The sequence below is a fragment of the Oryx dammah genome, unplaced genomic scaffold, assembly GCF_014754425.2.
Source record: "Oryx dammah isolate SB20612 unplaced genomic scaffold, SCBI_Odam_1.1 HiC_scaffold_2, whole genome shotgun sequence".
In the NCBI taxonomy this organism is placed as follows: domain Eukaryota; kingdom Metazoa; phylum Chordata; class Mammalia; order Artiodactyla; family Bovidae; genus Oryx; species Oryx dammah.
The window spans coordinates 111473037-111498558 of NW_024070186.1; the positions used below are offsets into that span (position 1 = coordinate 111473037).

General features: G+C 38.3%; 1 protein-coding gene across 3 annotated transcripts in view; it reads right to left on the reverse strand.

The window, feature by feature from the left end:
• The window catches only part of TMEM45A (transmembrane protein 45A), a 127098-nt gene that overhangs the window by 32751 nt on the left and 68825 nt on the right, over positions 1-25522 (reverse strand). For 2 of the 3 annotated variants that reach the window (XM_040225913.1, XM_040225904.1), the window contains exons 2-3: positions 2831-3022; positions 244-456 (exon numbers count right to left, since the gene is read on the reverse strand). In XM_040225913.1, coding sequence (XP_040081847.1) covers positions 244-456; positions 2831-3020 — 403 coding nt within the window. In that variant the 5' untranslated portion in view covers positions 3021-3022. Of the gene's footprint in view, positions 1-243; positions 457-2830; positions 3023-8414; positions 8618-25522 lie in introns of those variants that run through there. The other variant, XM_040225897.1, reaches the window with a different exon arrangement.

The following is a 25522-nucleotide window of genomic DNA, read 5'->3' on the forward strand; positions in this document are numbered from 1 at the left end:
CAGGTCTCTTGCATTGCAGGCAGATTCTTTACAAACTGAGCCACCAGGAAAGCCCAAATGAATCAGTAGGGAAGGAAAATCTTTGGCATCTTGTCTAGGACATCTCAATAGCTCACCATGGCCTAAACCAAACAGATGACCTTGTGGGCCAAGGCTATACCAAGACACAAAAGAAATATTATTGTAAAGGGCTAGACAAATGTCCAAGAATAATGAAAGGTATATGAAAATACTCATACTTACCCTCTACAAATAAAGCATTTGATAACATTAACTTGCTAAAGGAGGCAGGAAGTGAAATGATGGTAGAAGATAAGATGTTTGTCACACCCAGCAGCCCAAAGAAGAAGTACATGGTAAAATGCTGCCAGCTCAGGAGTTGGACCCATTGACCCTCTTGGTAGTCATACAAGGTCAGGTGTGGTCCTCCAGGTAAAAACTGTTCTCCAAGGATGCCTGCAGAGGGATATATCATACTTTAAGCCATCTTTCCACAATTTTACTAAAAAAGGAAGATGCAGAAGGACCAGCCTACTTCTTAGCCCAATATGTTATCTTTTTATGGCACTGATTCTTCTATCTGGGGTGTTACCTAACAGCTGAGCACTGGTTCTTTAGGCTGGTTTTGAAGCTTCAAAGATTTGTTTGGATAATCACTCTTAGTCAAAGATAGTGAGTTTCATCAAACAGCTATTTTATTTCATTATTTTTTATTTTTTTATTTTTTCATCATTGTAAATAAAGTTTAATAAAATGTTCAAAGGTTAAGCCAATGCAAACTCTAACCATAACAATTATGTGTCACATTATAATAAGACTAAAGTTTAAAATCTTAATTTTACTGAAATTTTAGTCTTTATATTATAATTTTTCCCACATCCTATTATGTCTCTTCCACAATTCACCTTTATCTGTACTTAGTTTTCAATAGATTCATTTACACTGATATTTTGAGTAAATATGAAATGACAGACTATCATAAGTGTGTCACTAATAAATTATTACTAATTAATTTTTAAGTAAATCTCAAATCATGAGAAATACCTTTTAGCAGTGAAGGCCTTATTGAGGATTGATACTCCTAATTTTTATTTATTTATTTTAATTGAAGGATAAGTGCTTTACAACGTTGTGCTAGTTTCTGCTGTATAACAATGTGAATCAGCTCTAAGTATACATATATCCCCTCCCTCCTGAGCTTCCTCTCCACTGCTCCATCCCCTCTGGGTCATTACAGAGCACTAAGCTGAGCTTCCTGTGCTTTATACCAGCTTCTCACAAGCAATTTATTTTACACATGGTAGTGTATATATATCAATGTTACATTCTCAATTTATCTCACCTTCTCCTTCTGAAGCTCATAATTTCTAAAAATCACTTTATTAAAGCATGCCTGATGTACAAAAGCATGTACACATTCAATGTATGTATATAATGATAGGCAATACTAGTCAGGGTTTTGAACATTAAATTACCTTACTAATTCAGATATGTGAAAATTAAATGAACACTAGTTGACATTAATTTCTATACTATCTGTATGTAATTTGCCCATGGCTAATAATGTTTGTGTCTTAGCTTGGATTTGAATCCAAACTAGGACTTCTTTATTACATTTCCAAAAGGATCATATCCAAGAAGCTCTCTTTAATGTAGTTACTTGAATGGAAAAAAAAAATGGCTTGAAACTGCAGAACAATTCTATGTAGATTTTTCCCTCAGGTGACAGAAAATAGTATTTGGTTTCTCTAATAGCTTATGGTTATTTATTAATTTGTTTACCAAACAGCTATTTTAGATCTTCAAAGCTAATGGTCTTAGTTCCACAGAGTCCCCTGATTAGTTCCCCTGATGGCCTTAGTTCCTACTTTAATCTAATGACTAGATAAATCCTGAGTAATTTTAGATTTAGATTTGTGAGATTAATCCTATAGCATCTGATTAATTCTTCTTACATAGTACATCTTTGGGTAGTGAATTGTGCTTCTTGGTTCAGGATTAAAATCCTAGAGTTTAGCTTCTCCTCAGTTAAGGACAACTGAGAAAGCACACACAGATATAGCATACAGTCTAGCCAGTTACATAAATTCTTAAACACTTTCTTGAAGATGCTGCTTCATTTGTTAATCTATAGAATTTGGCAAGGAAATTCCTCTCTTTGAAACATAGTTGATCCACAGTTGGATGACCATCACAAAGACCTCTCATCATGAACAAAGCATGAAGAAATCTAAAGAAAAAATAGGAAGTTTTGCCTTCAGTAAAGGAGAGGCTGAAGTGGAACTCTAAAAGCACAGAACATTTTTACAGAATCATAGAACAAATGGAAAGGCCTTACAATCATCTGGCCCAAACTCCCTCTCTAATTTAGTAACCACACAAAAAGGATGAGCACAGAAGATAAGGTTTTCTTCAACCTGAACCCTGTGGATAGCCTATCAGCAATAATTTATTATTGACACTTTCCCATAATCACTTGATTATCTTTGTGACATTTTGAAAAATGGCTTTGGATAGAGTTAACTCTTTCAGGCTTCAGAATAACTAACATAAAATTATCTTAAAGGCTTCAACTAAATCTAAAAAGGAAACTCACCTTGAGTGGACGGGCAAGTTAATTGCTATGACTAACTCATAAGGAATAGCCCTTTGTATAACATGAAGTATAAGTTCTAATAAATTATCCAAAGTAGAAATTACAATTAGAATAGGTATTCAGGTATTTTTAATAAAATATTTATTTTAGCAATTTTTTGTTTTGATATTGAATTTTCTCTTTGCATGTGAAAATACCCCCAAAGCAAACAGAACACAGAAAAGGGTCACTCACCAGTTAAAGCCATTCCAACTAATACGATTCCTTCCAAAATTTCCATTCGACGGAATAATGCTTTGGAATCAAGGTAAGAAGTCCGTTTCTGCTTTTTGAAGGCATATTTCAGAATGCACTTTATAGTCCACCAAATCCCCAAGATAAAAAAGCAGGATCCAGGGAGAGCATGGCCTTTGAAATTCCCCATAACTACCAAAATAAGAACATAGAGAAGATGAAGGTGTTTCATTTCCAAAACTTGGCCCAAACATCGCTTATTCCTATATACTATCTTCTGATGGTGGTAGATATATACTGCTGAGTCAGAGGATCCAGTATAACTGTCGACCGACATAGACCAATCAACAATACCATCAAGCAGAAAGACAGACATTCGTTGAGCACTTAACCTTGTTCTAGGTACTGGATCTACTGGTTTACATGTGATCTCTAACCTAATTTTCACAATATACCCTCGAATCAGGGGTTAAATCACATTTTCAATTGCGATACAGGTGTGCTGCTGCTGCTGCTGTCACTTCAGTCGTGCCCGACTCTGTGCGACCCCATAGACGGCAGCCCACCAGGCTCCCCGTCCCTGGGATTCTCCAGGCAAGAACACTGGAGTGGGCTGCCATTTCCTTCTCCAGTGCATGCAAGTGAAAAGTGAAAGGGAAGTGGTTCAGTCGTGTCCGACTGTTAGCGACCCCATGGACTGCAGCCTTTCAGGTTCCTCTGTCCATGGGATTTTCCAGGCAAGGGTACTGGAGTGGGGTGCCATGGCCTTCTCCCGGATATAGGTGTAGAGAAGTGAAATTACTTATCAAAATCTCACAATTATTTAAAAAAACGTTCACTGTTTTTAACAAGGTGCTCAAAAGATCTCTTAAAAGTGATAGTGTGTACTCAGCCAACACACTTTAATCATATTTGAAAGATAGTAACAGGAAAGTTGGGAGAAGGCAATGGCAACCCACTCCAGTACCCTTGCCTGGAAAATCCCATGGACAGAGGGGCCTGGTAGGCTGCAGTCCATGGGGTCGTTAGGAATCAGACATGACTGAGCGACTTCACTTTCATTTTTCACTTTCGTGCACTGGAGAAGGAAATGGCAACCCACTCCAGTATTCTTGCCTCTAGAATCCCAGGGATGAGGGAGCCTGGTGGACTGCTGTCTGTGGGGTCGCACAGAGTCGGACACAACTGAAGCAACTTAGCAATAAGAAAGTTCTATCTTTATGTTTAAAACTTGAAGTGATATGAAATTGCCTACAAAATATTTAAGTAGGTAATTTCAGAGTATCAAACATCAAGTGTGTGGAAGAGACCACTAGCGCTCATCAAATATCTGTGTACTCTTCCACACACTTTTCCCAGCCTCTTCTCCATTTTAATCAGAATCATGTTTCTAGTTCTGTCCAGCAGGTCACTTTCATGCTAAGTCAATTAAGAGCTTATGTGACTCCTTTAGCTTGTTTTTCCCCTGCTTTGGCAACCTTGGCATGGCATATCTACAACACAGAAGACAGTCAACCAGATGGCATTACATTTTTGCAGGAAACAACTCTTTGAGTTAAGTTATTAAAAATTGACATTTAACAGCTTAATCCAGCAGATTCAGAGGGATACCAAGCCAAATCAAATTGTAAATTCTGTAAACATAACTGCTACATGATTGAGAAATAAAAAACAGAAATATCCTCCTTTTTTGGTCAGTGCTATAGAAAACCACGCTTGAATTGAATTGCTACATGATCAAGCAACAAAAACCAGAAATACTCTTTTTTTTTTTTTTTTTGGTCTTGACCAAATATGTCTTGAATTCAGTCTTATAGAAAATCAGTCTTGAATTATATGAGTTTACGTGAGCAGTCCTTAGTTCAAAGCAAATATACCTTCTACAGAATAACAAAGAAAGAACTCAGAATCATCCCTGTGGATCTGACAGTAGATCAGTGCAGAAGAACTCATGAAAGGGGGATTTCAGGATTCTCCTCAGCCCAGCAGGGCTGGGTGCTGGACCTCTTGGCTTGGGACAGATCCCTTTGAGTTACTTCCACGTCCTCCTGACAGAACCGTGAAGTTTCAAAGATGAACTATGAAGCTGACTAAAACACTAAAAGTCTCTTAAATCTCCAGTTGAGATCCCAGACGGACATTTCAGCAGCCCCCGAATCATCCACACCTTCTAGAGACTCTGCCTCAGTGTACCACATAGTGCAAAGTGGAGCTTCTTACCCAGACTCTGACTCTAATGAGTGGCGTGGTCTGGATGAGGTCCCTTAAGCTCTCTGAGCCTTGGTCCTTAATTAATAAAGAAGGAGGTGGCTTACCAGACATCTGGACTTCCTTCCTGCCCTAACAGATTCACTGATTCATTATCCTAACCACCATCTTTATCACAGTGTTATTGAGTCCTCTTACTTGTCATAGCTTAAGCAACCACAAGAGACTAAAAAATACTTCTACATGGGATTGAAAAGTACACCTACACTGTAAAATTTTTTTTAACTTTTCTGGAAAAGAATCTGATATATTCTAAAGGAATCTTAAAGATTTTTACATTCCTTGGTACAGGGAATGCATTTCTAGGAATTTATCCTAAACATCTAACTGGAAATAGAAGTACCAAATTAGAAACACTATACATCTCTAAAATTAGGAGATAGGGGATATATTTAGTTAAAATAAATAAATAGGATTTTTTAAAAACTGAGGAAGATCTGAAGATCTAGAAAACTAGATCTGAATCCCAACTTTACCATTTACCCGCTCCACGTCTTTGGGAAAGTTATTTACTCCTTCAGGGCCTCAGATTCCTCTTTTGTTGCAATCATGGGGCTCATGTGCTCAGTTATATTCAACTTTTTGCAACCTTCTGGACAGTAGCCTTCCAGGATCCTCTCTCCATGGAATCCTCCAGGCTATAAAACTGGAGTGGGTTGTCATTTTCTTCTCCAGGGGATCTTTCTGACCCAGGGGTTGAACTCTCATCTCTTGCATCTCCTGCACTGGAGGCAAATTCTTTACCACCTGGGAAGTCCCCCTCTTTTGTTAAATAATACAAAGTTTCTAAATGATAAAGTTAAAATGAGATACTTCAAAGCAAACAACCCACAGTATTATTAAACAAGCTCCTGCTATTCTCAACCCATCTCAAACTATGAAAGTAAAACCATATGAGAAATTCTATTTGGATACCAACTGCAGCAAAGCAAGAAGCACCTATATAATTCACCTAGCAATCATTCATGTACAGCCTGTAACATTGCTCCTGCTGCTGTCTTAGAGGGTTACTAGAATTTTCTGTGGTTATTTAACTCCTTGACTGCAATTAAAGAATAAGCTGCAAGTAGACTGAAAGCAGGAACCAATCTACTCTTCCATTCCCCACTGGACCTATGAAGCTCTAAGTTAACAAGAGTAAATAAGCCCTTCTTATAACATAGGATCACATATTTATTCAACACCTCCATTGAACTAATCATCTTATTTATATCACCCACTACCAGAAAATAATATTTTCTCATTATCACCACTCATCCACTTACTCAAGCCCCAAAATATGAAAGTCATCCTAGAGTCCACCTATGTCCCTGAAAACTAATTGGTTATCGATACTTACTGCCTCTACTTCCTTTGTCAACCCTCTCCTGCCCCAAACTTGGTTGAGTTCCCCTAGCCTCTTGAATTTTATCTACTTGGAAAATCCTCCTTGATGGACAGACAGAAAAGAATCACTCTTATGCCTTCTCAGAGTACTCAGTTCTTACTTTAATGAATTCTTTGTGTGATTAGTTACTGGAAATGTGCCTCCTCCATTAGCCTGTATGTTCATCACTATACTGTGAGAGCCTGTAAAGCAGGTATTTGAGGCCTCTCAGTGGTTATGAGCCTGGGTCATCCATTTTTTCTCTTTTTTTTAGGTTCCTGGTATATGGGGGATAAAAAAGAAAGAAGTTCCAAACAAGAGTTACCAAAATTGTGGTTGCTTTTAAATATTCAGATTTGCCTAATAAATACTTTGAATACACACATAAAATATATTGCATATTTTAGAAATAGCATGAAAATATCTGAATTGTAAACCTCTAAGCCAAGTCTACCTCCATGACCAGCTAACAGATTCTTATACCCCAAAGGCTGAACAAACAAGTATATCTCAGAACAGTCCCTGGGATGTGATAGGGAGACAATGGGAATAGTTGAAAGATTTTGAGATGATCAGAGTGGGATAAGAAATGACTCTTTTTCCTATGTCAGTTATAGAACTTCCGTATCATTAGCCTTTTAATCTGAAACCTTCTGATGGTTCCAATCTTTCTGTTCAAAAGACCCAAACGAAATGAAGTCAAAGCAGGCTTTCTATATTTGGGCTAAGGGACTCAGCAGACCCAGTTGCTCCTAAAAACAAAAATGGCAATCACTTAATTTCACTTCCATTGTGGAGAGAGAAAACTCACTCAGAACCTCAAACATTACTCCAGTCAACTTCTAGAACACCACCACATGTACATCTGTCTTTTGTTCCCTGGTTTACATTGCTTACAAGTGCAATTGCTGGTAAAAACCTAGTAATCCAGAGTTTAATTAGATCTCAATCCAAAAGCCAACATGTTGCCCTTGGAAGAACACAGGGCTCCTCTCCACAAAGCAGAGCACACTCACCAGACAGCCAGCAGAAACCCCAGGGAAATCACCAGGCTAGCAAGCCAGAAGGTCCTTCATCAGCATCCTCCCTGTTTGATCGCACCACTTATAAAGGTTCAGGTGGCTCTAAAGTGGTGAACTTCAAGATTCAATCACTGGTTTCTAGCTTCCAGTCATCCTAAAAATTTATACTCTTCCCCATCCAGAAAAAAACCCTCTGCTCCTCATGACACCAAACATCATCCCCTAAGCTAGGACAAGAAACAATGCCTGAAACCCCCATTAGCTGTATTTTACTGACCAACCCCTGACATACACAAACACTCACTCACCACCCAAAAGGGAAATATTTTAAAACTCTAGCATTTGGGAGTAATATTGGGCAAATCTCAAGCACAAAATCAGGTGTTAGATGTTCATTCCCATTAACCAAAGCCACTTAAACAATGACCAGGCCTGTGTATGGAAATAGGAGAGAACTGAAAATAGCCATAAGAAACAGATTCTGAAATTTACTCATTGGATTCTGAACCAGATACAAATGAATACCATGGAGAAAAATTTAAACTAAAAATTCATCTTCAGTCACCACCAAACTTCAAGTAAAAATTCATCTTGAGCCATGACCAAAATAAAATATTACTAAATCTTATTTACTGACTCATATCAAGACATTTATAAATCCAATACAATAAACCAATTTGAGCTATTTCTTGAGCTCACTTTATCATTTGCCTTCATTTTCAAGGCAATGTGTATATAAGCATATGTGGCTTTAATTTGGTTGTTTTTTTTTTAATTTATTTATTTTTAATTTTTACTTTACAATTCTGTATTGGTTTTGGCATAGATCAATCTAATTTGGTTTTTGATTCTCCATCATTCCATATCAGTTCTTTCTCTCCCAAATTTCAACTGTTTTGAAAGACTTTCTTAGTTAAATTATCCTTACCTTCAACTTTCCTCAGTGTCAACTCCCATGCAATTCTCTTCTCCCGGAATTGAATTTACAATGGTCCCAGTCTCAAGAAGGAAAAGCAGATACTGACTGGCCTAAACCTGTCCCCCTCTTCCTCCTTGGAGACTAAACCAATGTGCTCATATCCTTCCACCCTGAACTTGAGCAGATAAGTCTTCAGAATATGTCACAATGCCCGCATAAATGTGAGTCTAAGGACCACACCCTTTTAAACACCCTACCTCCAGTCCAAACATTGTGCCACAGGGTATTTCCCAATGAGACTCACCTTGACATCCCACCCACATAACCACTGTCGTGTCCCACCTGCTGTGAAGACCAGAGCCAGGGGAACATGTCTGACCTTTGGCCTCTGTCTTCCAGGCTATCAAGATGGACAGGCAACAAAAGGAAAGACCACGGCAGCAGTAACATAATAAAGCCTGATTTTAAGTCTGATAAAGATACCGTCTTCTAACCTACGATGCATCAAGCAAGAGATTGGCACAGGTGCTTAAGTTAGGAGTCACAGCCAAATCAAAGTTATAGGAATAAGAAAGTTCAGTTCAGTTCAGTCGCTCAGTTGTGTCCAACTCTTTGTGACCCATGGACTGCAGCACACCAGGCCTCCCTGTCCATCACCAGCTCCCAAACTTTACCCAAACTCATGTCCAGTGAGTTGGTGATGACATCCAACCATCTCATCCTCTGTCATCCCCTTCTCCTCCCGCCTTCAATCTTTCCCAGCATCAGGGTCTTTTCAAATGAGTCAGTTCTTTGCATCAGGTGGCCGAAGTATTGGAGTTTCAGTTTCAACATCAGTCCTTCAAATGAGTATGCAGGGCTGATTTCTTTTAGGATGGACTGATTTGATCTCCTGCAGTCCAGGGGACTCTCAAAAGTCTTCTCCAACACCACAGTTCAAAATAAGAAAAGATGATGGGAAAACATTTAAGTAGGTCAACAGTGAAGGTCACTTGCCCTCACAGAATACACAAACTGAGAGATAGGTGAATAAATAAGTTAGAATAAATTATTCTAAACCAATATAAGGCTTGCCCAAAGTAAAATGTGAACAAGAAAGAAGCAACAGACTGACTCTAACCTGGAGAGCCAGCAGCTGCTACCCTATCTGCATTCAAGTCTTATTTCCTCCTTCAGTGTAAACTCTTGGTGAACAAGGGCCATGTCCCCTAGAATGCTTTACACCTAGTTAGCACTCAATAAATAGCCAATGAATGATGAACTCCTGCCTGGGACCCCACCTCCCTGAAACACTGGCCTCCGTGGCAAACAGGATCAGAAAGAGTCAGGATGCCTAATTAAAGGCAGACTGGGCTCACTTCAGATCTACTAAATCAATCAGCAGGGGGAAGCCCAGAAGTCCGCATTTTTAAGAAGTACTCACCACTTGATCTTTAGGTACTCCTGAGTTTTGACGACCAAAGGCTTAGAGTATGTGGGGGACAAGCAAGGTGGCACCAAGACACTCAGATTTAAATGTGGCCTCCTCATTACCATTCCCCAGAGGTATTAATCTTCCATTAGTACCTAAGTCCTGATGTGTTTGCTCACATCAGGCTTCATATTAGGCAATGGTGTGTGGCTTAACACCTACTCTTGAGACCAGATGATAATCTGGCTCTGTCAGATGACAATAACCATTCTAGAGTGCTATCATTCTATTTATTTTACTCTATTTTATCATGCATTATTAAGACATCATTTTACTTTTATCTTTTCTATACCCCTGGTTCTTATTCCCATATCCTTCTCCATGTTCAGGTAGCTAAAACCATCCATGTCACATGGATCATTCTTATTCAAACATCCAGAATCACAAACAGAACACTCAACTTGAAACTATGTGACAGGATAAGTCAATCCAAAGACATCTTGTAAAACAAAACTGACAAATAGAAAGTAAGAATAAATGCCATGTTACATTATGGGCCTGTAGCCAACTCTTCAAATATAGAAGCCTAGATTGTTTCTGTTAGTAGTGTTGCACCTGATATGGGTAGGAAGCTAGCATGTACTATAAACCGCTAATAACTTTTCATGTATCTGCTTATTCTCTCTTTGAGAAAACCCAAGGAAATATTCTTTCCACCATAGTTCAGTTCAGTTAGTTGCTCAGTCGTGTCTGACTCTTTGAGATCCATGGACTGCAGCACACCAGGCCTCCCTGTCCCTCACCAACTCCGAGAGTTTACTCAAACTCATGTCCATTGAGTTGGTGATGCCATCCGACCATCTCAACCTCTGTCGTCCCCTTCTTTCCACCACAGGTATGAGGAAACTGAGACTCCAAGAGATTTATTAACCAACACTATGGCACAGAGTTATTAAAGACCAGAGCCAGGATTTCAAGTTCTTTATATATCTGATTCCAAATCCCATTCTGTCCCCCTAGATCAGGGCAAAGACTAGAAAAGGTTTTCGAATAGTCCCATCAGACAGTCTTCATCAAGTACATTCGCATAGGTTGAACATAGAAGGGAGAGAAATCCTCCCTCTAGGATTATCAATAACTGAGTTATCAGCACAAGTGAAGGAGGTGAAGCTTTGAACATAGCCACAATATTTATTTATCCACTAGGGCAGTCAAAGTCAGAATGCACAGGGATGCCAACAAAAAAGAAAACCAGGCTGAGTAGTGTGCAACATCATTTGACAAAGGTCTAGACACTGAGATGAGTATTAGTGATGTGGTAAGAATCTAAAGCAGTCATCTGTAGTTCCAGGCTTCATTCAGTTCAGTTAAGTCACTCAGTCGTGTCCGACTCTTTGCGACCCCATTAACCACAGCACGCCAGGCCTCTCTGTCCATCACCAACACCCAAAGTTTACCCAAACTCATGTCCATTGAGTTGGTAATGTCATCCAACCATCTCATCCTCTGTCGTCCCCTTCTCCTCCTGCCTTCAATCTTTCCTAGCATCAGGGTCTTTTCAAATAAGTAAGCTCTTCACATCAGGTGGCCAAAGTATTGGAGTTTCAGCTTCAATATCATTCCTTCCAATTAACACCAAGGACTAATTTTCCTTTAGGATGGACTGGTTGGATTTCCTTGCACTCCAAGGGACTCTCAAGAGGCTTCTCCAACACCACAGTTCAAAAGTATCATTTCTTTGGCGCTCAGCTTTCTTTACAGTCCAACTCTCACATCCATACATGACTACTGGAAAAAACATAGCCTTGACTAGATGGACCTTTGTTGACAAAGTAATGTCTCTGCTTTTTAATATGCTGTCTAGGTTGGTCAGCATATAACTTTCCTTCCAAGAGTAAGCGTCTTTTAATTTCATGGCTGCAATCATCATCTGCAGTGATTTTGAAGCCCAGAAAAACAAAGTCAGCCACCGTTTCCACTGTTCCCATCTATTTGCCATGAAGTGATGGGACCGGATGCCATGATCTTAGTTTTCTGAATGTTGAGCTTTAAGCCAACTTTTTCCCTCTCTTCTTTCACTTTCATCAAGAGGCTCTTAAATTCTTCTTCACTTTCTGCCATAACGGGGTGTCATCTGCATATCTGAGGTTATTGATATTTCTCCCAGCAATCTTGATTCCAGCTTGTGCTTCCTCCAGCCCAGCGTTTCTCATGATGTATTCTGCATATAAGTTAAATAAGCAGGGTGACAATATACAGCCTTGATGCACGCCTTTTACTATTTGGAACAAACCTGTTGTTCTATGTACAGTTCTAACTATTGCTTCTTGATCTGCATACAAATTTCCCAAGAGGCAGGTCAGGTGGTCTGGGATTCCTGTCTTTTTCAGAATTTTCCACAGTTTATTGTGATCCACACAGTCAAAGGCTTTGGCATAGTCAATAAAGCAGAAATAGATGTTTTTCTGGAACTCTCTTGCTTTTTAGATGACCCAGTGGATGCTGGCAATTTGATCTCTGGTTTCTCTGCCTTTTCTAAATCCAGCTTGAACATCTGGAATTTCGCAGTTCACATATTGCTGAAGCCAGGCTTGGAGAATTTTGAGCATTACTTTACTAGTGTCTGAGATGAGTGTAATTGTGCAGTAGTTTGAGCATTCTTTGGCATTGCCTTTCTTTGGAATGAATACTGACCTTTTCCAGTCCTGTGGCCACTGCTGAGTTTTCCAAATTTTCTGGCATATTGAGTACAGCATTTTCACAGCATCATCTTTTAGGATTTGAATTAGCTCAACTGGAATTCTATCACCTCCACTAGCTTTGTTCATAGTGATGCTTCCTAAGGCCCACTTGACTTCCCATTCCAGGATGTCTGGCTCTTGGTGAGTGATCACACCACCATGATTATCTGGGTAAGAAGATCCTTTTTGTACAGTTCTTCTGTTTATTCTTGCCACCTCTTCTTAATATCTTCTGCTTCTGTTAAGTCCATACCATTTCTGTCCTTTATTGAGCCCATCTTTCCTTGAAATGTTGTCTTGGTATCTCTAATTTTCTTGAAGAGATCTCTAGTCTTTCCCATTCTATTGCTTTCCTCTATTTCTTTGCATTGATCGCTGAGGAAGGCTTTCTTATCTCTCCTTGCTATTCTTTGGAACTCTGCATTCAAATGGGTATAGCTTTCCTTTTCTCCCTTGCTTTTCCCTTCTCTTCTCACAGCTATTTGTAAGGCCCTCTCAGACAGCCATTTTGCTTGTTTGCATTTCTTTTCCATGGGGATGGTCTTGATCCCTGTCTCCCGTACAATGTCACCAACCTCCATCCATAGTTCATCAGGCACTCTGTCTATCAGATCTCATCCGTTAAATCTATTTCTCACTTCTACTGTATAATTGTAAGGGATTTGATTTAGGTCATACCTGAATGGTCTAGCAGTTTTCCCTGCTTTCTTCAATTTGTCTGAATTTGGCATAAGGAGTTCATGATCTGAGCCACAGTCAGCTCCCAGTCTTGTTTTTGCTGACTGTATAGAGCTTCTCCATCTTTGGCTGCAAAGAATATAATCAATCTGATTTCGGTGTTGACCATCTGGTGATGTCCATGCATAGAGTCTTCTCTTGTGTTGTTGGAAGGGGGTGTTTGCTATGACCAGTGCATTCTCTTGGCAAACTCTATTAGCCTTTGCCCTGCTTCATTCTGTACTCCAAGGCCAATTTTGCCTGTTACTCCAGGCCAAAGTACTTCCTACTTTTGCATTCCAGTCCCCTATAATGAAAAGGACATCTTTTTGGGGTGTTAGTTCTAAAAGGTCTTGTCGGTCTTCATAGAACCATTCAACTTCAGCTTCTTCAACGTTACTGGTTGGGGCATAGACTTGGATTATCGTGATATTGAATGATTTGCCTTGGAAATGAACAGAGATCATTCTGTTGTTTTAGAGATTTCATCCAAATACTGCATTTCGGACTCTTGTTGATTTTGATGGCTACTCCATTTCTTCTAAGGGATTCCTGCCCACAGTAGTAGATATAATGGTCATCTGAGTTAAATTCACCCATTTCAGTCCATCTTAGTTCACTGATTCCTAGAATGTCAATGTTCACTCTTGTCATTTCTTGTTTGACCACTTCTAATTTGCCTTGCTTCATGGACCTAACATTCCAGGTTCCTATGCAATATTGGTCTTTACAGCATAGGACCTTGCTTCTATCACCAGTAACATCCACAACTGGGTGTTGTTTTTGCTTTGGCTCCATCCCTTCATTCTTTCTGAAGTTATTTCTCCACTGATCTCCAGTAGCATATTGGGCACCTACCCAGGCTTCATGCTGCTTCACAACTCATGTCAGTGAAAAATGTCAAAAATACTTTGTCAAAAATCATAAAATTACACACTTAAAATTTAGGGGTAAACTTTATTGTATGTAAATTATCCTTCAATAAAGCTAATTGAAAAGGGAGAATGAACACTTCTGCACTATTTCTCTCCTGGCAACATGGAACACGATTTTGATGGATGGAGCCTTAGCAACTATTTTAGATAATAAGGCCCATGTTGAAGAGACAGAGCAGTGAATCTGAAAGAAATTTAATTGGGACAACTTTGTTAGGATCCATCCCATCCCTGAATACTCCATTTCCATGAATATTTTATGCAATATTGAAATGAAATCTATCATGTATAAAAGCCAAAAATATTTAAATCTATTTTGTGCAGCAACAATAACCTTAAAAACTATGTTTCATATAATAGCTAACATTTTGATTGCTTTCCATATACCATTCTCCATTCAAGTAAGTGTTTTGCATTTTGACTTATTTAACCTTCATAAGAAATCTTTGAAGCAGATACCAGTAAATATTCTTGTCACTCTGACTTTGTAGACAAAGAACTTGAGGCAAAGTTAGAATTAAGATATCCACAATCACATAGGTGATAAGTAACAGTACTGGGCTTTATATCCAACCCTTGGTCTATAGTATCTTTACAACAATGTACCATAAATACAGTTAAAAAATACATGACCAAGAAGACATTGGCAATTAATGTAACTGACAAACACTGAGCAGCCAGAATGTAATTTTTAACCAGGAATCAGTTAAAAAGAAAAAACAAATTGTTCCCCTATACCCTTCTACCATGGGCAAGAATAAGAACAAACAATTCAACACAAGGCAAAAACCTTAATGACTGATAATCATATAAAAAGATGTTCAATATCACTAGAAATCAAAGAAAACTAAATTTAAAGTAGAGCTATATTTTCACCTATTACTTTGTCAAACTTAAAAAAGATCTATTACATCAAGTGTTGAGGAGAGTGTGAGGAAACTGGAACACTTATACACTGCCAGAAGTGTAAATGAGATTGCTAGCCACAGTCCACCACTTCCATTTGTACTATGTAACCTAAAAATTCATAGACTAGACATGTTCCCTTGAATATAAAAAAATTATTGCTTCATTGGTAGTAGTAACATGAAATTAGAAATAATCTGAATATCTATCAACAGAGAAATGGAAAAATAACATGAAGCAACATATATGTAGAATACTAGAGTTAAAAAAAGACCTCTTTAAAGATAAAACGTACTAGATCTATATTTAGCAACACGGATAGATTTTTAAAGCATTAGGTTGAATGAAAATTGCAAGTTGCAAAACACAACTATGGTCTGATGCAACTTACATATTGTTCTTAAACATTTGAAACATAATGCCATTCATTGCTCACTCACATATATGAATATAAAAATATAAAGGCAAGGATAAGCACTATTAATAGTGGTTTCCTTTGAGGAGAGTGAAGGAAACTAGAACTGCAGGATGTCAGGAGGTGCTTCATCTCTAATACTCCCTTTTGTTTAAAAGAAAGAAAAACTTGAAGCAAATAATACAAAATGTCAGTTTTGCATGGTCGGAAGACTAGAGAATGCCCTATTGTGCACTTTCATTAGTTTTTTAATTAATAGATTTTATTTTTTAGAAACACTTTAGGCTTATAAAAATTAAGCAAAAATTACAGAGTTCCAGGTTTTCTCTCTCCAACCCTCACAGTTTCCCAATTAACAACATGATGCATTAATGTGGTACCTTTGTTACAAATGAGGAACCAGTCATGACACATTTTTATTAACTGAAGTGCATAATTTACATTAGGGTTCACTCTGTGTTTTACAGGTCTTTGGGTTTGACAAAAGCATCATGTCATATATCCATCAGTACAGTATCATACAGAAAAACCCTCAAAAACTTCCTTTGCTCCACCTATTCATCTCTTCCCTCCTGCCCCTGAGCCCCAGGCAACAACTAGTCTTTTTACTATTTCTATAGTTTTGTCTTTTCTATGATGTCATATAACTGGAATCATACAACCTGTAGCCTTTTCAGACTGAACCTTTTCTCTTAGTAACAGGCATTTAAATTTCCTCTGTTTCTTTTTGTGTCTTGATAGTTCATTTCTTTTTAGTGCTGAATAATATTCCTGTAGGTCAAGAAACAAAATTTAGAACCAGACAAGGAAAATGGACTGGTTCAAAATTGGGAAAGGAGTATGTCAAGGCTGTATACCGTCACCCTGTATGTTTAAATTCTATGTAGCATACATCATGCAAAATGCCAGACTGGATGAATCACAAGCTGGAATGAAGATGTCAGGGAGAAATATCAACAACCTGAGATATGCAGATGATACACCACCCTAATAGCAGAAAGCAAAGAGGAACTAAAGAGCCTCCTGATGAAGGTAAAAGAGAAGAGTGAAAAAGCTACCTTAAAACTCAACATTCAAAAAACTAAGATCATGGCATCTAGTCCCACCACTTCATGGCAAATAGATGGGAAAACAATGGAAACAGTGACAGACTTTATTTTCTTGGGTTCCAAAATCACTGTGGATGGTGACTGCAGTCATGAAGTTAAAAAACATCTGCTCCATGGAAGAAAAGCTATGACAAAGCTAGACAGCATGTTAAAAAGCAGAGATGTCGCTTTGCCAACAAAGGTCTATATAGTCAAAGCTATGGTTTTTTCAGTAGTCATGTATGGATGTGAGAGTTGGTCCATAAAGGAAGCTGAGCACCAAAGAAATGATGCTTTCAAACTGTAGTGCTGGAGAAGACTCTTGAGAGTCCCTTGTACAGCAAAGAGATCAAACCAGTCAATCCCAAAGAACATCAACCCTGAATATTCATTGGAAGGACTGATGCTGAAGCTGAAACTCCAATACTTTGGCCACTTGATGTGAAGAGCTGACTCATTGGAAAAGACCTGATGCTGGGAAAGATTGAAGGGAGGAGAAGAAGGGGATGACAGAAGATGAGACGGTCAGATGGCATCAACTCAATGGACATGAGTTTGAGTGAACTCCAGGAGATGGTGAAGGACAGGGAAGCCTGGCATGCTGCAGTTCATGGGGTTGCAAAGAGTCAGACATGACTTATTGACTGAACAAAAACAACAATATCCCATTGTATGACTGTTTCACTGTTTCTTGTTTTTGTTCTTTAATCCATTCCCCTATTAGGGTGTTTATATTATACATTTGCTATACACATTTAAACATTTATGTGCAGGTTTTTGTATGGACATCAGTTTCCAACTCATTTGAGTAAATATCCAGGAGCACAATCCTGAATCACGTGGTGTGAGTATGATTTGCTTTGCAAGAAGCTTCAAAATTGTCTTTTAAAATAGCTGTATGATTTTACACCCCCAGGAACAAATGACAAAGAATTGCTCCATATCTATCCTCTCTTGCATTTGATGTTGTCAGTGTTCTGGATTTCAGCCATTCTAATAGGTTTGCAATAGTACCTTATTATTGTTTTCATTTGCATATCAATGAAGACATAATTGTCACCTGTATATTTTCTTTAATCAAGTGTCTGCTCAGATCTTTTGTTTACTTTTTAAATGGGTTATTTGTTTTCTTACTGCCGACTTTTAAGAGTTCTTTGTATATCTGGATTTCTCTCCTTTATCAGACACTTGAATTGCAAGTATTTCCTCCCAGTTTGTGGCTTGTTTTTTTCATTCTTTTAAAAGTATTGTTCACAAATTGGAAGTTTTAAGTTATAGTGTAACATACATTTTTTTCTTTCATGGATTGTGCACTTGATGTTGTAGCTAAAAACACATCATACCTAAGGTCACTTTGATTTTCTATGTTATATTCTAGAAGTTTTACAGCTTTGTTTTTACATTTAGGTCTATGATCCATTTTGAATTAATTTTTGTGAAAAAATATAAGGACTTTGTATAGATCTTTTTTTTTTTTTTGAATGTGGGTGGGTATACAGTTGTTCCAGCACCACAAAGATTATTCTCTCTAGGGACAGAATTTCAAAGATCACTTGACTATATATATGTATGTGAGTCTATTTATGGGCAGTCTATTGTGTCTCATCTATGTGTCTTTTCTTTCACCAGTACTACACTGTCTTGATAACTGTAGCTTTATAGTATTTCTTGAAATCAGGTAGAGTCAGTCCTATGATTTTGTTCTTCAAGATTGTGTTGGTTATTTGGGGTCTTTTGCCTTTCTATACAATGTTTAAAATTAGTTTGTCAATATCCACAAAAAAATTGCTGGGATTTTAAGTGGTATTGCATATATAGATCAATACAACACTGAATCTAAGAACTGACAACATTGGTTCATTTCAGCCATAAACATGGAATATCTTTCCATTTATGTAGATTTTTTATTTCTTTCACTAGAGGTTTATAGTTTTCCTCATATAAATCTTGTACATATTTTCTTAAACTTGTATTTCTTTTCTCTTTTTTTTTTTTGGTGCTAAGGTAAATAGTGTCATGCATTTCTTTTAATTAATCATTTTAATTGGAGAATAATTACTTTACAATATTGTGATGGTTTTTGCCATACATCAACATGAATTGGCCACAGGTATATATGTGTCCCCCCCATCCTGAACACCCCTCCCACCTCCCTCCTTACCTTATCCCTCTGGGTTGTCCCAGAGAACTGGCTTTGGTTGCCCTGGTTCATGGATCAAACTTGCACTGGTCATCTATTTTACATATGATAATATACATGTTTCAGTGGTATTCTCTCAAATCATCCCACTCTCGCCTTCCTCCACTGAGTCCAAAAGTCTGTTCTTTACATCTGTGTTTCTTTTGCTGCCCTGCATATAGGATCATTAGCAGCATCTTTCTAAATTCCACATATATGCTTTAATATATAGCATTTGTCGTTCTCTTTCTGACTTACTTCACTCCGTATAATAGGCTCCAGCTTCATCCACCTCATTAGAACTGACTCAAATGCATTCCTTTTTATAGCTGAGTAACATTCTATTGTGTATATGTACCACAACATCCCTATCCATTCGCCTGTCGATAGACATCTAAGTTGATTCCACATCTTAGCTATTGTAAATAGTGCTGCAATGAGCATTGGGGTACATATGTCTCTTTCAATTTTGGTTTCCTTGGGGTGTATGCCCAGCATTGGGATTGCTGGGTCTACTCTATTCTCAGTTTTTTAAGGAATCTCCACACTGTTCTCCATAGTTGCTGTACCAGTTTGCAGTTCAACAACAGTGTAAGAGGGTTCCCTTTTCTCCATAACCTCTAGAATTTATTGTTTGTAGACTTTTTGATGGTGGCCATTGAGATGATAACCCTTTGTGGTTTTGATTTGCATTTCTCTAATAATGAGTAATGTTGAGCATCTTTTCTGGTGCTTATTAGCCATCTGCATCTATTTCTGCTTTATTGACTATGCCAAAGCCTTTGACTGTATGGATCATAATAAACTGTGGAAAATTCTGAAAGAGATGGGAATACCAGACCACCTGACCTGCCTCCTGAGAAATATGTATGCAGGTCAGGAAGCAGCAGTTAGAACTGGACATGGAACAACAGACTGGTTCCAAATAGGAAAAGGAGTATGTCCAGGCTATATATTGTCACTCTGCTTATTTAACTTATACACAGAGTACAGCGTGAGAAATGCTGGGCTGGGAGAAGCAAAAGCTGGAATCAAGATTGCGGGAGAAATATCAATAACCTCAGATATGCAGATGACACCACCCTTATGGCAGAAAGTGAAGAGGAACTAAAAAGCCTTTTGATGACAGTGAAAGAAGAGAGTGAAAAAGTTGTCTTAAAGCTCAACATTCAGAAAACTAAGAACATGGCATCAGGTCCCATCGCTTCATGGGAAATAGATGGGGAAACAGTGGAAACAGTGTCAGACTTTACTTTGGGGGGCTCCAAAATCACTGAAGATGGTGACTGCAGCCATGAAATTAAAAGACACTCCTTGGAAGGAAAGTTATGACCAACCTAGATAGCATATTGAAAAGCAGAGACATTACTTTGCCTACCAAGGTCCGTCTAGTCAAGGCTATGGTTTTTCCACTGGTCATGAATGGATGGGAGAATTGGACTGTGAAGAAAGCTGAGCGCTGAAGTATTGATGCTTTTGAACTGTGGTGTTGGAGAAGACTCTTGAGAGTCCCTTGGACTGCAAGGAGATCCAGCCAGTCCATTCTAAAGGAGATCAGTCCTGGGTGTTCTTTGGAAGGAATGATGCTAAAGCTGAAACTCCAGTACTTTGGCCACCTCATGCAAAGAGTTGACTTATTGGAAAAGACTCTGATGCTGGGAGGGATTGGGGGCAGGAGGAAAAGGGGACGACAGAGGATGAGATGGCTGGATGCATCACTGACTCGATGGACGTGAATTTGAGTGAACTCCAGGAGTTGGTGATGGACAGGGAGGCCTGGTGTGCTGCAATTCATGGGGTCGCAAAGAGTCAGACACGACTGAGTGAGTGAACTGAACTGAACTGAACTGAATATCTTCTTTGGAGAAATGTCTGTTTAGATCTTTTGCCTACTTTTTGACTACGTTGTTTAATCAACCCAATTTGATTGGATTGTTCAATTTTCTCATATCGAGCGGTATAAGCTGCTTGTTTTATTTTGGAGATTAATTCTTTATCAGTTGTTTTATTTGCTATTATTTTCTCCCATTCTGAGGGCTGTCTTTTCACCTTGCTTATAGTTTCCTTTGTCATACAAAAGTTTTTAATTAGGTCCAATTTATTTATTTTTGTTTTTATTTCCATTACTCTGAGAGGTGGGTCATAGAGGATCTTGCTGTGATTTATGTCAGAGAATTTTTCAAACTCCAATTGTTCATTGCTGGTATATAGGAGAGCAGTTGACTTCCATATATTAACCTTATATCTTACAACCATAATCACTTACTAGTTTCAGGAATTTTTGGTTATTGTTGATTTTCTGGGATTTTCTACATAGAAAATCATATAATCTGCTTAACAGTTTTATTTATTCCTTCCCAACCTGTACACTTTGTATTTCCTAACCTGTACATTTTGTATTTCCTAACCTGTACATTTTGTATTTCCTTTTCTTATATTATTGCATTAGCTAGAACTTCTAGTATAATGTTGAATATTGCTGGTAAAAGGTGACAACCTTGCCTTCGAACTAGTCTTAGGGAGAAAGCATCCAATCTTTCACCATTAAGTATGATGTGAACGGTAGGTTTTGTGTAGATATTCTGTATCAAATTAAAGAAGTGTCCCCTTATATACCTATGTTGCTACTTTTCAGATTAAAAAAAAAAACAAAAAACCTAAGACAGTCTTTGTTGTTATTGTTGTTCACTCAGTCACGTCTGACTCTTTGTGACCCCGTGAACTGCAGCATGCCAGGCTTCCCTGTCCTTCATCATCTCCTGGAGTTTTCTCAAACTCATATCCATTGAGTCAGAGATGCCATCCAACCATCTCATCCTCAGTCATCCCCTTCTCCTCCCACCTTCAACCTTTCCCAGCATCAGGGTCTTTTCTAATGAGTCAGCTCTTCGCAACTAATGAGTCAGCTCTTGTGGCCAAAGTATTGGAGCTTCAGTTTCAGCATCAGTCCTTCCAATGAATATTCAGGACTGATTTCCTTCAGGATTGACTGCTTTGATCTTCTTTCAGTCCAAGGGACTTTCAAAAGTCTTTTCCAACACCACAGTTCAAAAGCACCAATTCTTCAGCACTCAGCCTTCTCTATGGTCCAACTCTCACGTCCATACATGACTATTGGCAAAATCATAGCTTTGACTATATGGACCTTTGTCAGCAAAGAAATGGCAAAGTAAGATGGTCTTTAGAACTAGAAAATAGAGAACCTTAAATGCCAGATTAAGAAGTTTGAATTTTATTCCATGGACAATAAAAAGTAACTGGATGTTTCGAGTAGGAAAAAAAAAAGATGTGACAGAGAAATGCATCAGATCCCTTAAACTCTTCCACAATACAAGAATCTAATTTCTATTTAAAGATGCCTAGCAAACTCCTCCGACTTCCTTCAATACCTCATTCTGCTGACATTAAAATCTCACGCTCTGTTAGCCTTGCCTCATAGCCATTTTGAATCTCTTAGAGGTCTCAAGAAAGATGCAGAATATTCATCAGTCTTGATAAACTGCTTTCACACAAACCTGACTTGCAAACCCAGTATTCTACTACCCACTCCCTGCCCAGAAAAGAAAGTTATGTCACTCTGGTTCAGAGCAGAGACACAGGCAACCCATGGCCCAAACTCACTTATTAAGCAAGGTACAGTCAAAATACAGTGACCACACCTGAATCAACAGTGTTGACACAGTCATTTGCATCACACCTTCTAAAGAAAGAGTTGCTATTGTCAAGAGCTCTATTTATAAGGATATCTAGAAGCCTGTCTACAGAGAACATCCTGTAATTCAGTTCTATCCATTGGGGACATGAAGTCAAATCAGAATCCTCATTTTAGCCAGATCCCCATGTGACTTACATACACATTAAAAAACTAGAAACACTGGTCTGGTCTAGGGAAGAATTTCCCAACAGTGGCACTATTGACATTCCATGCCAAATTATTTGTTTATTGGTTCTCCTGTGCTTTCCAGAATGTTCAGCAACTTCCCTGGCCTCTACCTACTAGATTCTGACAGCAGTTTTCCCCTAACTGAAAATCAAAGATATCTACAGATACTGATAAATGTCCCCTGAGGGGCTAACTCATAGCCCCTTCCCAAGTAAAAAAGCACTGGTTTAGAAGACCCTTGGTTCAAACCCCTTAACATTAAAAAAGGTGGGGTTTTTTTCCTTCTCTTGAGAAAAAGACAAATATAACAAGTTTAGCTGTTAATCACTGTATCGAAATATGTTCAAACAAGATTATGTGCACCTTTTTCAGAAAGATAAAGTACATGTTATTGCAACTAACAGAAAAAAACATCATTTTGAGAGATAAGACTTGCAAAATTCCCATGACCTTTCATATAAACATTTTTGAAGTACACTGTTTAATATTACTATTGAAGACAAAGGACTTGGCATTAAATATTATATACACGAGGTCCAAGGACCTATCCTTTCATGTTATCACTGCAAATACATTTGCTCTAGATGCCATCATATAAAAGTCTATCTAGAACATCTCCCCATTTTTAAAAAGATCATCTACAAGGCTAATGCTCTGTGTCCACCCTTAAATAGTGTGTGTGGTGACAAAGTTGGGGAAGTCATGTTCAAATTCAGTTTATGAGAAAACAAATAAATTGCAGAACCAGACACTGAAGCTAGCATGGTGATATCTGAACACTGTACAATTTTGCTGGCATAGAGAAGGAAAAGGTTGCATAATAATTCTTTGGTCTCTTAGTCTCTTGGATTTAGGAAATTTAGGTCTCATATTTATTCTAATTAATTTTTTCACAGAAGCCATCTAGGAAATAATGGCTCTTGATTTGGATGAGTGTCTCTGGCAAATAAAGAAAGAAACAAGACAATTTCAGCTATTGATAAACTAACTCAGGGTCTCCTAGCAGAAAGCAAAGAAGAACTAAAGAGCCTCCTGATGAAAGTGAAAGAGGAAGGCTGTCTTTTCACTTTGCTTATGTTTTCCTTTGTTGTGCAGAAGCTTTTAATTTTAATTAGATCCCATTTGTTTATTTTTGCTTTTATTTCCAGAATTCTGGGAGGTGGATCATAGAGGATCCTGCTGTGGTTTATGTCAGAGAGTGTTTTGCCTATGTTCTCCTCTAAGAGTTTTATAGTTTCTGGTCTTACATTTAGATCTTTAATCCATTTTGAGTTTATCTTTGTGTGTGGTGTTAGAAAGTGATCTAGCTTCATTCTTTTACAAGTGGTTGACCAGTTTTCCCAGCACCACTTGTTAAAGAGATTGTCTTTACTCCATTGTATATTCTTGCCTCCTTTGTCAAAGATAAGGTGTCCATATGTATGTGGATTTATCTCTGGGCTTTCTATTTTGTTCCATTGATCTATATGTCTGTCTTTGTGCCAATACCATACTGTCTTGATGACTGTGGCTTTGTAGTAGAGCCTGAAGTCAGGCAAATTGATTCCTCCAGTTCCATCCTTCTTTCTCAAGATTGCTTTGGCTATTCGTGGTTTTTTGTATTTCCATACAAATCTTGAAATTATTTGTTCTAGTTCTGTGAAAAATATCGCCGGTATCTTGATAGGGATTGCATTGAATTTGTAGATTGCTGATGAACGTGAAATAGGATTGTAAAAAAGCTGGCTTAAAACTCAACATTCAAAAAACTGGTCCCATCACTTCATGGCAAATAGATGGGGGAAAGAAATGGAAACAGTGGCAGATTTTATTTTCTTGGGCTCCAAAAATCACTGTGGACAGTGACTAAAGCCATGAAATTAAAGATGCTTGCTCCCTGGGAGAAAAGCTATGATAAAACTAGACAGCATATTAAAAAGCAGAGATATCACTTTGCCAACAAAGGTCCACATAGTCAAAGCTATGGGTTTTCTAGTAGTCATATATAGATGTGATATTTGGACAATAAAGAAAGCTGTGCTGTGTTGTGCTTAATCGCTCAGTCATGTCTGATTGTTTTGGACTGTAGCCCGCCAGGTTCCTCTGTCCATGGGGATTCTCCAGACAAGTGTACTGGAGTGGGTTGTTATGCCATCCTCTAGGGTATCTTCCCAACCCAGGTTTCCCTCATGGCAGGCAGATTCTTTACCATCTGAGAGACAAAGAATTGATGCTTTCAAACTGTGGTGCTAGAGAAGACTCTTGAGAGTCCCTTGGACAGCAAGGAGATCAAATTAGCCAATCTTAAAGGATATAAACTGAAAATTCACTGTAAGGACTGAGGCTGAAGTTGAAGCTTCAATACTTTGGCCACTTGATGCCTAGAGCTGACTTATCGGAAAAGATCCCAATGCTGAAATGATTGACAGTAAGAGGAGAAGGGGGTGACAGAAGGTGGTTGCCTGGCATTGTCAATGGATGCCATGATGTATGTTTGCACACATCATCATGCATCCAACTCAATGGACATGAGTTTGAGCAAACTCCAGAGGACAGTGAAGCCTGGCATGCTGCAGTTCATGGCCTCTGAAAGAGTTGGAACATAACCTAGCAACTGAACAAAAACATAGTTGATTCACTTCGTTGTACAGCAGAAACTAACACAACCTTGTAAAGCAAAAATACTCCACTTTAAATAAAGAGAGAATTTGAGCTGGAAAAAAAAAAAAAAAAAAAAAAAGAAAGTGAAAGAGGAGAGGGAAACAGTTGGCTTAAAACTCAACATTCAGAAAACTAAGATCATGGCATCTTGTCCCATCACTTCATGGCAAATAGATGGGGAAACAGTGGAAACAGTGACAGA